General features: G+C 36.6%; 1 protein-coding gene across 1 annotated transcript in view; it reads left to right on the top strand.

Annotated features, from left to right (window-relative positions):
- The window catches only part of LOC145991130 (phospholipase D1-like), a 57787-nt gene extending 48089 nt beyond the window's left edge, over positions 1-9698 (top strand). The window contains exons 18-24 of the mRNA XM_083126900.1: positions 198-409; positions 1727-1852; positions 2755-2863; positions 3413-3544; positions 4964-5167; positions 6184-6300; positions 9242-9698. Of these exons, the coding sequence (XP_082983026.1) occupies positions 198-409; positions 1727-1852; positions 2755-2863; positions 3413-3544; positions 4964-5167; positions 6184-6300; positions 9242-9346 (1005 nt within the window). The 3' untranslated portion in view covers positions 9347-9698. The remainder of the gene's footprint in view (positions 1-197; positions 410-1726; positions 1853-2754; positions 2864-3412; positions 3545-4963; positions 5168-6183; positions 6301-9241) is intronic.
- Positions 9699-15895: the final 6197 nt, after the last annotated feature.

The raw sequence follows: 15895 nt of genomic DNA, 5'->3' as shown, positions 1-15895 counted from the left end.
ACAAAAAAAAACATGAAAATTATACCAAATAATATGATGCAACCATCAGTCTTACGCCTTGTTGTGGAAAATACATTTTAATAACTTAGGTGAGTGCATGTCAATATGGCAGTGAAGCTAAATAACTCAGCTTATGGCAATTGTCACAATTCTAGTGTTATCGACAGTTCCGATGTGTGTATTTCTTATTCATTAAGGTTCTGCGCAGCGTTTGTCAATGGAGTGCTGGCTTTATTGATTCAGAAATGAAGGAAGAAAGCATCCATATGGCTTATGTTGAGGCCATCACCAATGCTCGCCATTTCATCTACATAGAAAACCAGTTCTTTGTCAGCCTAGCAGTGAGCAATAAATATGTAGAAAACAGCATAGCAAGAGCACTAGTAGAACGTATCAAGAGAGCTTACAGGTAGGTTGTTTTCATGTCTTTTTTTAATACTGTCTGATCACACCGTACTACATAAATAATAATAAGAATCAATATTATAAAATGTTATAAAAATTATTCCTGAAGAAGCGAAATGAACATGGCAAAATATAGGATAACAACCTTACAACATGCCAAGGTTATACCTTTTGTAATACAGGGTTATTCAAAATTAGTTACGTAAAACTAAAGGTGACTAACTCCGAAAGTATTATTCAATATTGATTCAAATGTGGTTCTAAATACGTGCCATGCCATGAAGTTTAATTTCTAGGCCACCAGAGGTCAGTTGCTGTTACAGGTGATTACGTGACCAATAAACCAGTTAACATGGAGTCTTACAGTGATGCGAAGCGTGTGCAGTGTTGCCTATGGTTCCAGTTCCACGAAACACAGTCCGCAGTTAGTGTTCAATGGCATTTCAGATCTATGTACATATCAGGACTGTCAAATCCTGGTACAATCGTTTTATCACACGTTGTGTTGCACACAGAGAACGATGCCATGCTTGTATGGGAATACGTGAATATGGGATGAAGTTTCATACTGGTGGGATATTTTCCGAGTGATAAAAGGGAGCCATATTGAACATTCATAAGAAACTTGAAGTTATGGAGATTATAATGCAGTAAATAAATTATATATTACACAAATGGAATTATTTAATTTTAGTTTTATGTACCTAATTATGAATAACACTGTACTACGATGTTGGCATGACCCAAGCTTTAAGTATAATAAAATCATTGCATTCTTGCTGCCTCAAAAGTTTGCATTCAATGCCTTTTTTTAAAAAAAAAAAATCTGGGCTAACAAAACATAAATGCAAATTAAAATAATATAAATTAGGGATGTGACAGATTAACTGGCTTTCTATTAGTATTGGTTGATATCACTTTATCACCAGAATTACTGATAATTTTGCTGATCTGATCTATCTATAAATAGCCCATCCTATAATATAGTACAAAAATTGGTAAATATATTATTGATTTTATGAACATAATGTAGAATTTACATACCTATTGAAATGGCTAGCCTTTTTCAAAGACTGCAATCACCTGGTCACATCATTAATTAAGTAGATTAATTAACCATTCATGTTCTTCAATTAACATTTGCAATTTTAATCGAAGCGTTATCGGTAAATTTATATTATTACTTCCTTGCTATCAGCAAAATTTCCATATCTTTCCATTCCTATTATAAATGAAAGACTAATAATGTATTCTTCCTTCTGTTTCTGTTGGAAGTCTATGAAAGGACAGTCTTTTAATCTTATGTACTGTTCAATCCTAGGGAGAAGGCTGCCTTCCGAGTATATGTTGTGATGCCACTCCTCCCAGCATTTGAAGGGGAATTTGGTACCGAGGAAGGTGCTGCCCTACAGGCTGTCACACACTGGAACTACATGTCAATTTCAAGGTAAGCTTGCCATTTTATTCCTTCTGTAAATACTCATATTTTTTGTTGCTTGTGAAGATGTGTTGTTCACAATGAATTATTATTTCAAATTATATTTTTTTAAAGTCACATAGACTTGGCGAAATACTGACTACGTGATCAATTGACATGTTCAGATGAGTAATTACCTCTTATTATATTGTACCAAATGTTGGTAAGAACTTTGCTTTATATAAGCTATTATATTAAGATATAATCTCATTTAATAAATCAATATTCTTCCAATTGATATACATTAGGGGTGGACCAACATAAAGGTTACAGATAACGGAAACAGATATTCTACCAATCTGATATAAAATTGCAAAATGATCCATGAATGAAATTGCTGGCTTGTTACACTTCTTAATTAATGTTTATAATGAGGTGACTGCAAAAAAAAGGAATTGCATATTTATTTACACTTTTACTTTACAAAACCAGGCCAAATAAATTATACATTTATTTTGATAATAATAATAACAAACCAGCAGCAAAACTTTGCACTATTTATTAGATACATTGAATCGGTAATTTTACTGGTGCACCAACATGCATATATCGGCTGATACCGATAGTGTACCAATTCATCTGGCCCACCTGCAATACATATACTTAATTGCACCTAGATACTTTTAGGAGTAATGTTAGTTCTTAAACTTGTAAACTTTTATCAAACTCATCTGGTTGATATCCTGAAAACTCTCTTCACTATTCATTGACAGGAAAGTTGACATATTTATATATTCTCACTGTCCCCTCCCAAAAACTGGTTTTGCTCCTTGCATAGCATTGTCATAAATCGTTTCATCTCTTGGTTGCTTTCAAGGAATAAATGCTGGCATGTCTTTAGTTTTCTATCATGAATATTTTATAATTTTCAGGGGAAAAGCATCAGTATTGGGGAAGCTTAAGGATGATGGTGTAGAAAATCCTGAAAATTACATATCCTTTTACGGTCTTCGAACACACGACTACTTACAAGGAGATCTGGTAAGTAATAATGCATTTTGTATGCAGTAATTTTGCCAAAGCTTGGTTTGAGATCACTTTATGCTCACATAGGCTAATCGGATGGATCATACAGTTTAAAGTGCAATGTGGCTCAAATGCAGAACCCTTTGCTTACAAGGTAACAGCAATGTTTACTATGCTATCTGAAAGGGATAAGGCAATTTTCCAAGGACTTCAATTTCATCCTCATATTTCACATTTGTATTTTGATTATTATAGAGCTTTCATATAACTTCATGGTTAGCACTCTTAGCATTTGTGCACGTTGTCCCAAGTTCAATGTAAAGTGCAAGTTCCAAAATTTCGGTGTTGAACCAGTATCTTCAGCATAATTGGGGAGCTACTTGAAAGCAATATTAACAGACAGCAGTCTCGAAAGACAAAAACAGTGACATTTCTCTGTCAAGTTTTTGGTTCTGGTAAAACCCCATATTTGCATGTTCTCGTAGTCATTAGTGATCTATTTTATGTAATGTGTGCACAACAACCTTGTTTCTGTGATACTGATGTGAAAATGTATGTTTTAAGGTCACTGAGCTGGTGTATGTCCATTCAAAGCTAATGATTGTAGATGATGTTTTGGTAATTTGTGGATCTGCTAACATTAATGACAGGAGCATGCTCGGAACAAGAGATTCTGAAGTAGCTGTCATTTTGGAGGTAAGTGTATGCTTAAGAAAGTAGCAATTTATTAACTTGGTCAAATTAATTCACATTATGGAAGATGACAATTTTTTAAAGAGAAAATATATATGTATTTCATGAATTTACTCCCACCATTCATTTTCATTTAATATTTTTGTTGGCAATATATATTTGAATTCAGTTACAATATCAAGCTGGCTGTTATATATATATTTACTAAGAATTTTTCTTGAATAGAGCTTTTATTATTTTGAGTAAAGTTATGCACTAATAGATCATAAGTAGAGGCAAGCATATTTCCTTTTTGATGAAAACACGAAATGTGAAATAACACACTGTAATGTTCATTTTTCATGTTATTGAAAGGTGTGATGTGCATTTTCCTACCATGTTTTGTCACAAAATGATGTGAAATGTGAAATAAGCCCTTAAACACAAAATTTAGAGTTTATTTACTTGCACGACATTTTCTGGTTTGAATAACCACGGAAAAGTGATTAATACTGCTGTAAATATTTGAGAGGCAAAAATGGACTCCTTTACACAGGAATAAACTTAATACTGTACTCTGATAACAACATAAATGTACTATTACAAGGAAAATGTTTATTTTGTTAATTTTGATATCAAATTTAGGGTTATATTCACCTTTTTAACACCGAAATGCTATTTTAGATACTGCTATTGATCCGAAAATGTGTCCTTTTGTACCGAAATATTGAGCTTTTATTCACCTAATGTGGTTCTAAGCATAAGATAGACTTTGCAACTGTCTCGAAAAGAAAAATTATTCTTAATGTGATATTTAAATTCATCGAAGCAAGAAAAGAATGCAGTGTTTATCACTGGAACTGAATTTCCACAGGAGAGAATACTGTATGCTGTCCCTCCTCTCCCAGCCAACAGTCCAGTATATATGAGTTGATAATAAATAACAGTTGCCCTTCTATCATATGACATGAAAAGCAGACAGGTAAGATACAAGTAATTTTGGTAGACACACATAAACTTGTCACCGGACAGTGTCCTCTGCACGAGAAAGAGCGTGTAACATTTCACTTTACTCCTAGCATAATTTGGTATTTTCTAGTTATGTGGGAATGCAAAATAAATCACAATTCTTAGTCTTCCGCTTCCTTCATGTGTGTTTGCATACGCAAAAAGGTTTGCAGATAAGTGAGTACCATGGAACCTCGATTTTATATTTCTGGATTTAATATTTTCCTGCATTATACATTCAGTCTTGATGGTCCAAACATAGCTAATTATTATAAAATGTTCCTCAATTTTACATTTTCCTGCATTTTAAGTTTTTTCAGCTTGGTCCCCTGAAGAATGTATAATCGAGGTTCCACTGTACTTCCGTTTAGTATATTAATCTGCTACCGCACGTTTCAGTCCCTGAAACATAAACGAGAAGAGTTACCATTTCAGGACTGTGAATTTGAGGAAGCAATGATGAATGGAGTACAATACCAGTCAGGAAAATATGGAGGATCACTCCGAAGACAGATATTCAAAGAGCACCTGGGACTTCTCGAAGATGAAAGTGTTGACATCAGTGATCCCATTTCTGACCAATTCTACAATGATGTGTGGAAGAAAACTGCTGAAGTAAATACCAGAATATATAATGAGGTAAATATGCAATATGTGAAAATTTTCACCAGCAATCGGGCACGGATTCACAGGGAGGGCGATAGGGACGATCACCCCTCCAAACTGGCATGATTTGGATATATTATTACACATAATATCAAATGTTCTGTTTTTTATCACCATGTATAACAGGCTCAAGATTTTTTTTTCAAGTGTCATTTAAAGTCCACTTTATGCTCATGATAGTCTGATCGCAATTGAACCTACAGTTTAAATTTGGTTGATTGATTGATTTGGTTTATTTTACTTCGTTTTTCTGCCATTTTTGGCTAATCGCAAAGATGAGGATGAGTGATGATATGATGAAATTGATGAAGGGACTCTCACAAAGAACTAATGCCGAGGTCGGGATTTGATCCTGGAATCAGTTGGATCCGAACCACTGTACAATATGACTCAAAATGGATCGAACTCGCGACCCTTCAGAAGAATGTTTTGTCTCTTTATTTATTCACTTTACTCCTAATCTTATCCTTCAGTTTACCTTGGCAATGGGAAGAATTATGATAGCGACATACCATAACCATCTATTCCAAGCCTGGACACCTATTTTTGCAAAACAATATGCTAATTTCTAGAATATGGAAGTAACCTTTTATCCTGTTTGCATTATTACACTGTATAAAACAGTGCAGGTGTAGGCTACAATTGATTCTCAGTGAGGTGTCCCGACTGAAATTTGGCCCCTCCCAACTGTAGCTTCTGGATCCGGCACTGCCAGCAATGCATATGCAGTAGTACATTTCCTGAAATTATATCGTGGGTAAAACTGCAAAGTGAAAGCATGAATATTTTTAGCTTGTAATTTTACAATTATGAACAATAATAAGTTTATATAAAAATCAATTGTTATGTTAACGTATGTACATTCTCATTTAGACCTTGTTCTGGAACTTGTAACCAGCAGCATCATTAGTATTATTATTATTAGAGTTATTATATTTTTTTGCAACCAGCTCAATCCTTGATAATGCCTTAAAAATAACTTTTTTCAGGTGTTCCGTTGTATACCTTCAGATGATATAAAAACATTCTATCAACTTCAGACCTTACAGAAGGGTCTCTGCCGTACTGACCGAACAGCAGCTGAAGATTTGCTCAAAGGCATTAAGGTACAAATAGAACAATTGACTGCTACTCTGAACCTCAAAGTAGCTGCTTTTCATTTCCTCAAAAGTTGTGTTACTGCAGGGAAACTATGTGACTTGAGGTGTACTTTCTGCTATTCAACCATTCAGAACTACCACATCACATGTTTTCCAACTTCAATTCTGTCCACTATTTTCAATGAGATGTAGGTCAGGTGGGTGATTACACACCATTTTGAACAATGAATTTCATGAACAGTGCAAAGCTAAATTCACTTCAATAGTGAAGACTAAAATTTGAGTAATTCATTTTTCTCACTGGCATATGAGACCCCCTAATTGATTACTAAAAATGCATCACCCCTATATAACGGTAAATTTGAATGGATGGAATTTCTATTTTGATGATGTCGATTCAACATCCTCAAGTCCTTCCATATTAATTGTAGAATACAATAGAATATTTACCACCATTCCAGTCTATTATATATAACTATAACCTCTTACACAAATATATAATATTTTTGTCTCCTTTTTGCTAAAAATTAATTTATTCATCTATCAAATTTGATGACAGTGAGTCACTGAAATTGATAAGCAAATAAAGTAATTTTTTGCCAAAAAACGATCATAATTTGGCTTATGATATGAATTTTAATCAATTCTATTACTTTACCAGTGGCACAGGAATGGTTTTTGATTTAGGCTAGGGTACAAAGTTCAACCCCGCTTCTCTCTCTAGCTTTCTGTGTGTGGAGGAGGAGGTGGGGGAGTCTTTCCACTTTAAAACAGACCACACAGCTCTCAATTTCAAAGTAAAATATGCACAATCTTGTACTGCCAATAAAATAAGGCATATTCACAAAATATTTTTTTTCAATCTGTCTATTTTCAATCTAGTTTTTAACAGATATTTAAAAAATGTACAATTTTGAAACAGAAAAAGTTCTAGACATTCATTATAAACAGTTTCCACTTCAGAACACAGATCAAGCAAGGTAACTACAGTAAACCCTCGTTAACACAAACTCGCTTAAGACGAACACTCGGTTAACATGAACAAAATGTTGGTGCCGGCAGGAATGTATTATATCTTATAGAAAGTTTTATCGCTTAACGCAAATTTCGGTTATGAACAATTAAGTAAGCAGTAAGATGGGAGTCATGGCCAAGAGGAAGCAGACAGTCATAGATCTGCAAACATAACTGAAAATCCTAGAGGAAGTAGACCGTGGTGCATTGAACAACAGGACAATTGCTGAACAGTATGGAATTGCCAAATCTACATTATCTACAATACTTAAAGATCCTGAAAAAATTCTTAATGCTGCTGCATCAGGTTTCGGGAACAAATCTAAGCAACTTCGCAGAAGTTGACAAAAGAGACTCAATTTCATCATTAGTGATTTGTGGCGAAGCAAATAAAGTTGATGAAGAAGGAGCAAACAACTGGTTGCATGAATTTGACCAAGTGACAGAAAAGTATGCCTCCAGTGATGTGTACAATATGGACGAAATTGGACTTTCAAAATCTTTTCCCAAGTCGTACCCTCGGAATAAAAGGTGAAAAGTGCCATGGTGGAGCACACAGTAAACAACGTTTAACTGTTGTCCTTGTATGTAATGCAGACGGCAGTGATAAACACCATCCATGGGTGATCAGTAAGTCCGAGAAACCATGTTGATTTAAGAACATAAACATGGATACTCTATCTTGCATCTACTCTCACCATAAGAAAGCTTGGATCGACAGCTCATCATTTCGTAAGTGGCTTCTTCGTTTCAACAGTCGAATGCTGGCTCAGAATAGGCATGTTCTTCTGACACTGGACAGGTGTACAGCCCATAACATACATGATCTGAACTTAACCAACGTAAAGGTTCACTTTTTTACCCCAAATGCAACAAGTCGTCTTCAGCCTTTGGATCAAGGCATTATTGCTCTTATGAAGAGGTTTTATCGCAAGCGACTTATGAGAGCTGCAATTGGCGCTGCTGAAAAGAAGACTGAAACCCCAAGTTGCAGTGTGCTTGATGCAATAAAAGCTATCGCCACATCCTGGGAATCTGTGTCATCACAACACATACAGAACTGTTTTAGCAGATCCTGGAGACATAGCGACGCTAATCCTGTTGACGAGTTAGATGGTGACATCGATACCACTTCACCTGACAAATGGGATATTCTACAAGACATTGCGAACCCTGGAGTTAGTTTTGAGTAATTAGTGCAGATGATGATGTTGCCGTGTGTGCTCCAGTGGAATCTGATGTACAAGCAGTTGTGTGTGAGGTGCAAGAAATGTCATCAGAAGATAGTGAGGAGGTCAATATCATTCTGCCCAGCCACCAGGAAGTGTTAACCATCTTGGACACTTTAGAACGTTTTGCTGCAACATCCGAATTGACCGCTAGTTTTACGGAAGCTATGAGTACAGTTGGCCGTGAAGTTACCAGGCATTTGTGTTCCTGTCTGCAACAGCGTAATATAAAGGAATTTTCCACCAGAAAATGATCTGCAAGTACTTTTTTTAAAAGTTAATTACTATAGTACTGTTTTCTATGATGACATACATAATACGTATTGTAAATGGTTAATGTGTAGAAAGAACTGAATTTTTCGGTCCCTTGGGATTCGTGTTAACGAGGTTTTAATGTAGTACCAAAATGTAGTATAATTGATTTGAATTCTTTTGGATAGAAGGATAATGTGGACAAAAGAAACTTTTTTTCATTTAGCTACCAAAAAATGACATTCTTTCAACGACAGCATCTTGTGTCTGTCAAATTATTTGAGGGGTGTAATGAACTCCTGTACCCCTCCCTGTTCCTACACCACAGTACTTTACAAATGTAAACAACACAACTTCCATCTTTACGTGTTATATTTAAACACACAAACATTGACAGTTCCTATCATGTTTAGTTTCCTTTCACTTTTTAATATATGTAATTTGTCTTTCAGGGCCATCTTGTGTATCTTCCTTTGAAATTCCTGGAGTTGGAAGATTTAGAAGAAGCAATACGGAAATCCATGACTGGGCTCATGCCGAGTACTCTATGGACATGAGCCATATCAAACTACACTAAGCACACAAGAGTGCTTGCATTGTGTCAGTGAATAAATTAAGACATCTGCTGCTATCTTGAACACAACAAAAAGAGACTATACTGTGTATTCTCCTCCATGAAGTGTTGGTGCAGAAGAACTGTCAAAATGCACACATACGACGTGTACAAGTCAGGTTCCCTTTGATTTTCTACAGTGCGATAATCATATTGATCAGCATGCTCTTCGAGAAAGAGGGGACAATGACAGTATGGTGTAACAGCAATGTTGAATAAGAATGTGATCATTAAAACTATCAAACATAACTAAATGAGGTTTAAATAGTTTCAGTGAAATAATGTGTATTGGTGGGGGATAAAACCCAAAAATAGGCAAAATTAACTTTTGTGTGCGAAACTCTAATATCCTAACATGAATTTACATTGTCATTTTTGTGACATCTGTAACAATAAAGTACAGGCAATCTGCGTAACTTCCGCCTCTGGTGTTAACCAGGAGATATTTGAAACTTAATTATCAATTATCAATTCGCATAAGAGCACATGGTACCTCTTCTTGACATGTAAAATTAAATGATCACCCTTAGAAATGACCTCTAATATGATCCTTTCAATGAACCTTGCAGTTAGAAAAAACGTCATTCATTCCTTATGATGGACTGTTATTAATATGCCACTGTCAGATAGTGTAGGTTGTTCATTTGAAGGTACTAATCGGTAGACCTCCCCCTAATATTTTTGGATTATACATAATTGTGTCTGTCAGTGCTTACCATTAAAACTAGAATATGGTAATAAAATGTTGGAATGGAAAACTCTATCAATAACTATTCTTTTTCAATATAAATCTGAATTATATTTGAAGTTGTCATATGCTTGCAACAGTAGCAAATACAGAAATGTCATATAAAAGATGGGAAAGGAGTTACGACATTAATTTTCACAGGCATATTTTGCCATATTTTGTCCGCATTCAATGTTTTTCTATGTGATCTGACCCAGTGGCAGAGACGGTAATATCACCAACACATAGTGAGTGAGGAATATTATATGAAATGTTCATATATAACATATTGCATGTTTGGGGTACAAATTAGTATATTTCCTAAGTCTTTCCTGACTGTTGAGCGTACAAGAGCAATTGGGAGAGTGGGATATCAGCACTGGTGGAAGGGGGGGGATGGATGCAGAGAACATACCATATCCCATACTTCGTCACTAATTAGATGTAGAGTACGTACCACTGTTTATTTATACGCTGGATAACAAAATGCAAGTAAATCAAGATTCAATCTATATACTAGGCCTACTGCTGTGGCAGAGTTGTGAGTGTTAATATGCTACAAAGCCAGATGCCCTAGGTTAAAACTCTTGTCCTCGAGGAATTAACCCACCTTATGCAACAACACAGGGTATTTAAAGGTCAGAAAAGAAATTTTGGAGAAATCATAAGGGAATTTTCATTCCAAACCAGGGGGGTTGCAGGTGTGGGTTTTGATTACCCAAAAAAAAATAAAAAAAATTGTTTCACACAAGTTTCAAGAATTCCAAATATTTTAAAATTCTGGCTCGATTATCCCAAGGAAGGGCTCTCTAAGCACTGTCACCCTGTTGTATTTATGTAAACCTTTGAATAACTATGCCGTGTGGAGTAGTTGGTTAGGGCACGGGATTTGAAGTTTGTTCACCTGAAGATGAGAGAAGAGAAGATCTCTCAAAATAAAGTATTAGAGAAAATATAGGTAAAAGCACTAGACATTCGATAATGTCCAATTAACATTGCATGCTAGTATTGTTCTTTTGCAACTTTTAACATTCTTATCTGAATTAAACCAAGTTTTCGATCTTCTCTTTTTTTTACTGTTACCACAAGTAAAGTGTGGTAGTTACATGACTTTGCCATAAATATAGTAGCACGGAAATAGGAAATGGTATTCAATTATACCAACCACGTATACATCATCAACTTATTTCCATTCAAGCTCAGTGAAGTCAAAGTGATGAAAACCAACAAACATATTTTCAAAGAAAACCAGTGTTTATTGTGCATATGTCTACACAAATTTAATTATATCTGCTATTGTTGAAAAACTTCCTGCCCATGTATGGCATACACTACTTCCTTCTCCATCATACCTGAAATTTATGGCTAATAATTTGAAAAAAAAATGCACTTACTTCTTGCACAACTTCTCAACTTCCTCTCCTCAGCAGTATGAAGTTATGGACATCCATGAGGACACATAACTGATCACCCCTCATCCTTAAACCTGTTTCTTAAAAAGTTCTTGGATTTATAGGGCATAGAACAAACCACTGTTTACTTCTTCAAAGTACATTTTAAGTCCATGGATTAAAACTATCAGCATGCATGTCGAAAGCTCACACCAACTGGAAAAGGAGAATGGTTCGTGGGAGATTTCCTGCCCCTACTTCGATCCCAGAACTTTGTGTTGCAGTAGAAGACGAGTGGCGTAATATCCCACAGGAAAGAATATTAAATTTGATTCAGTCTATGCCTAATCGTATGCAGGCTGTTATTAGAACAAGGGGAGGCTGGCCATACACGTTATTAGAAACTAACAATTGTTACCATATGTTATTGTTTAAGTTCTTGAAAACTCAGTTTTCTATCATTCTGAAATGGTGTTTTTTTTCAAAGCATTACATTTTGAAAATTTTCACTTATCAGAATAAAGCAATGTTAATAAATTTAGGTTCATTTTAAGCGCTATTAAATGATCTTTCAAACAACATACTTCTTTTATTGTCTTATTTGTAACGCTATGGGGATACAAACGTTACTTGAAGGAATCTTACTCGCTAGAACATAACACAACAGGGGTAGATTAAATATGGTATATTGTATACTGCTATGAACATTGGTCATGTTGCATCGTACAAGAATCTAAGGCCTGACTCTAGCTAAATAAATGACCAGTTATATTAGAGAGAGAAAGGAACGTCGTCTTACCCACTTTAGAGAGGAGCGAAGTAGACTGGCAGCATCTCGGTGTATCGATGTAGGTGAACTTCCCCCATGCTGACTGGATTATCAGGACTGCACTCTCGACTCTCAGAATCAACTCCTCTCCCGAATTCTATTTCCTGCCCTTTTTATATTTGTGTATTTCCTTTCTTTCACCCTTAGGGACACTCGCACTGAGTGGCTTGTATACTTAGTACTTTCTAGGAATTAAGGATGTGCAGGTGCCTAGAGGCCAGCATAGTCTGCATTTTACCTACCCACTGCCCGCTTGCCCGTGAGGACAGGTATACCTGCTAGCCTGCCCACGGCAACGAGTCGACTTGCGTCTTTACCCGGGTTCTTCGTCTTCCAGGCGCTCTGCGCTTACAAGGTAACTGGGCATTCAACAAGACCCGGGCACCTGCAAAACCTGCTGGAAGGAAACAGCCCTCTGGCAGCGTGTCGCTCCAGGTGTTTCATCACCACGTGGACAGCTTCAGCCAGTGTTGCCTACTTACGTAGCTCGTAAATCCTACGAGGTCCTAGGAGGAGCTCTCTCCTCCAAGGAGAATTTATATACTTAGCGATTTCAGTTCAGCGTAAGCAGTTTTTATCTTATTGCCAGGAAATGCACGCAGTATTACAGCTTCATTTATTTAAATGAATGATCGAGCAAACAAAAATCTCCTCACTGAAAACTAATTGCTTTTCATTGCATGGTGCCTTAACCAGGCACGCAGTGGCGCAACCAGAGGGGGTAGGGTGCATTGCTCACAAGCTTGGACGGAAATTAAGTCTAGCGGAAGGGTCAGGGTGGGGGTCAAACATTAAAGTACAAGAAAAAACAGACTAGCAGAATTTAAGAGTAGCAGGGCTAAAGGGTACTCAAGATGGAATTAATTTTCATATTTTTCTTGCATTTTCCTTCCAGACGGCCAAGGGCACCTGCAGAGGGGGAATGGAGGGGTAATTGCAACCCCTTGATTTCAAATTTTATGAAAGTAGAAATATATTATAAAATATTATCCAGTCTCATCAAGTTCAATGCCGTAGCAAAGGGGTAGCGGGAGTCGGCCCTGAGCGCCGAACGATCTAAGTGAGAAAAGTTTTAAAACAGAGAATGCTATGGCGGCCCGTGATATTATTTGCTATTAATGTTGGTTTGTTACGAGTTGGATGAATTGATTATGTAATACGTCGCTCCATGTAAAAAGAAAATATTGTAGATGGAAATTTTACATGCCATATGTCTGTACATTCGGAATGCATTTATCATGCACTTTCTTTCTTTCAAAAACAGTTTGTGTGCTTGTTTTCCATTATTAGCTAATGTGAAATTGACGTGTTGAAAAAAAATATTTCTAATCCTCTGTTTCAACACAAATGCGCGTGAGAACCGACTTCTACCCCCTTTTTGCGTGATTTATGAGGATTATAATGCCTTTCATGCTACTTTATTACTATTATTGTGATTGTTCTTGTTGGCACGTTTATCCAAGTACTTGGCCCTACCCCCCAAACGAGGGTAACGGCAATGGCCCTGGCTGGCTACGGCCCTGGTGTTCGCAGTAGAACAGTGTGTTGTTCGACTCGCGACCTCAGCGTCGAACGTGACATGTTTCAGTCCTGTCCTATATCACTATATATACGTATATTGGTTGTTTACGACATATACTTATGGATCCTGTGCCACGGAAAACCTATTTCAATGTGTGTGTGGGGGGGTAGCAACATTCATAAATCTCATTTCATTGGTGATGTGGCTTATGAAGCTTCGAGTTCCCTTTTTTAAGTAGTGAAAATCTATTGCAGTTGGCAACACTGCAGAACGGTGTGGGCCAGGTGCAGTTTCTACTCGAAGCAACTACGTCATGCAGAGGGAGGGGTCTGCAGTTGATGGAAAGAACGAACTGAGACCTACTAGGTATCGTAAGACTGCGGGTACCCGGCGGGTCTACAATGCCTGCCAGGAACGATCTGTGCAGGTGGGCATACAAGCTGCTCAAGCAAGGGTGTTGCGCAGGTTGCATGGCATTTCAGGAGCGATGTCTCGCGAACGGGTCTGCTCCAGGTCTTGTGCAGGCCTTTACAGGTGCCTTTGCAACTTTGGAGGAAGTGATGGGTACTTTGGTACTCATCTGGTGCACCCTTCCCAGAACAGATGCAGGTATGACATCCTGTTGTCTTCAAAGTTCATCGCCAGGCCATATTGCACTCCTGGAATCGCAAAAGCCACGATATCCTGTTTTGTGGTTTTTCCTAGTTCACTTGCACCGACCAGGGGAAGGAGTAAAATCTTGACCAGGTTCCAAGAATTGAGGATGAGATAAGTGTATGCATATGTGTGTCTTTTTCTTGTCTTTCCTTACTTCGGGACAATGCCTGTATTATGTAACTACCAGGTTTCTGTAGGTTATATATATATTTTTTTTCTGAAAAACATTTTATGTCAAAAGTGTGAGGTGGGTCTATTTCTTTGCACGCAAGTGATTTCATAAACTAGGTGAGTGAGTAGACCATCTCCCTGGGAATTCAATCTAACCAATTGAAATAAACTAGTATGTGGAAAGGGATTTTGGCTAACATAATTCCAGACATCGTTAACTTACTTTTACTTTGACCTTGCATTAGCTCCAAATCTTTGAACCCTGCTCATCTGGAACTTGGAACAGTATTTTACAACATAATGTGTCCATAAATACGGAGAAACTAGTACTCACTTTATCCACGAAACTGTTTTTTCTTCTTCGTTCTATTAATTTCAGTGGCTACTGCCACCATAATTAATAGAACGAAGAAGGAAAAACAGTTTTGTGGATAAAGTGAATACTAGTTTCTCCATACTTATATACTATCGCGTCTCTCTTTTCCCAATTATGAATAATGTGTCTAGTTTTCAACAGACTGGGTAATATTACAATTCCTGTTCTAAAATCATACAGGAACATTTACGAGAAATTTTGTAGTAGTTCAGCAAGACATTTTTCTGTTAGAAATCAGATAATATCAGAAGCAATTTGCACGGACGTTATTCTGTATGCTCTTGGGGGTATTTTAAAACAGAATGCAATTTATCAGAAAAATATAAAAATCAGCCTGATTTTTTTTCAAAATGAAACACTTGGTTATTTTTTTAAAATAATAAAGCAATAAATTTCAATGAATTTTGTTGCCAGAAGTCTAAAGGTCTTATTTTGTTACAAAAATGTTTGTCTACACCCTGAGGTTATGCAGTGAAAAGGGAGGAATTTCTTCCTAGAATATACGAGGGTCACTATTTATATTTTGAGCCTTGGCAACACTGATTGAAGTTAGGCGCGATTTGACGTTTGCACGGAATCGTCTGGCATTATTGACCATAACGTACTTCAAATGTTTTGTCAATAGCTTCATTTGTGTTGTTTATGTTGTCTTGGAGATTGCGCGACAACAATAAAATGGAATTAACTCGTGAACATTTTCGTGCGATGATTTTTTACGATTTTCGACGTGGATTATCAAGACAAGAGTGCATTGATCAACTTACTTCCACATTTGGCAATGAAGCCCCATCCTTTGCCACTGTGAAACGCTGGTATAACG

Source organism: Lepisma saccharinum, chromosome 8 (assembly GCF_977018435.1).
Source record: "Lepisma saccharinum chromosome 8, izLepSacc3.1, whole genome shotgun sequence".
NCBI classification, from domain to species: Eukaryota; Metazoa; Arthropoda; class Insecta; order Zygentoma; family Lepismatidae; genus Lepisma; species Lepisma saccharinum.
This window is presented reverse-complemented; position numbering and strand designations above follow the sequence as displayed.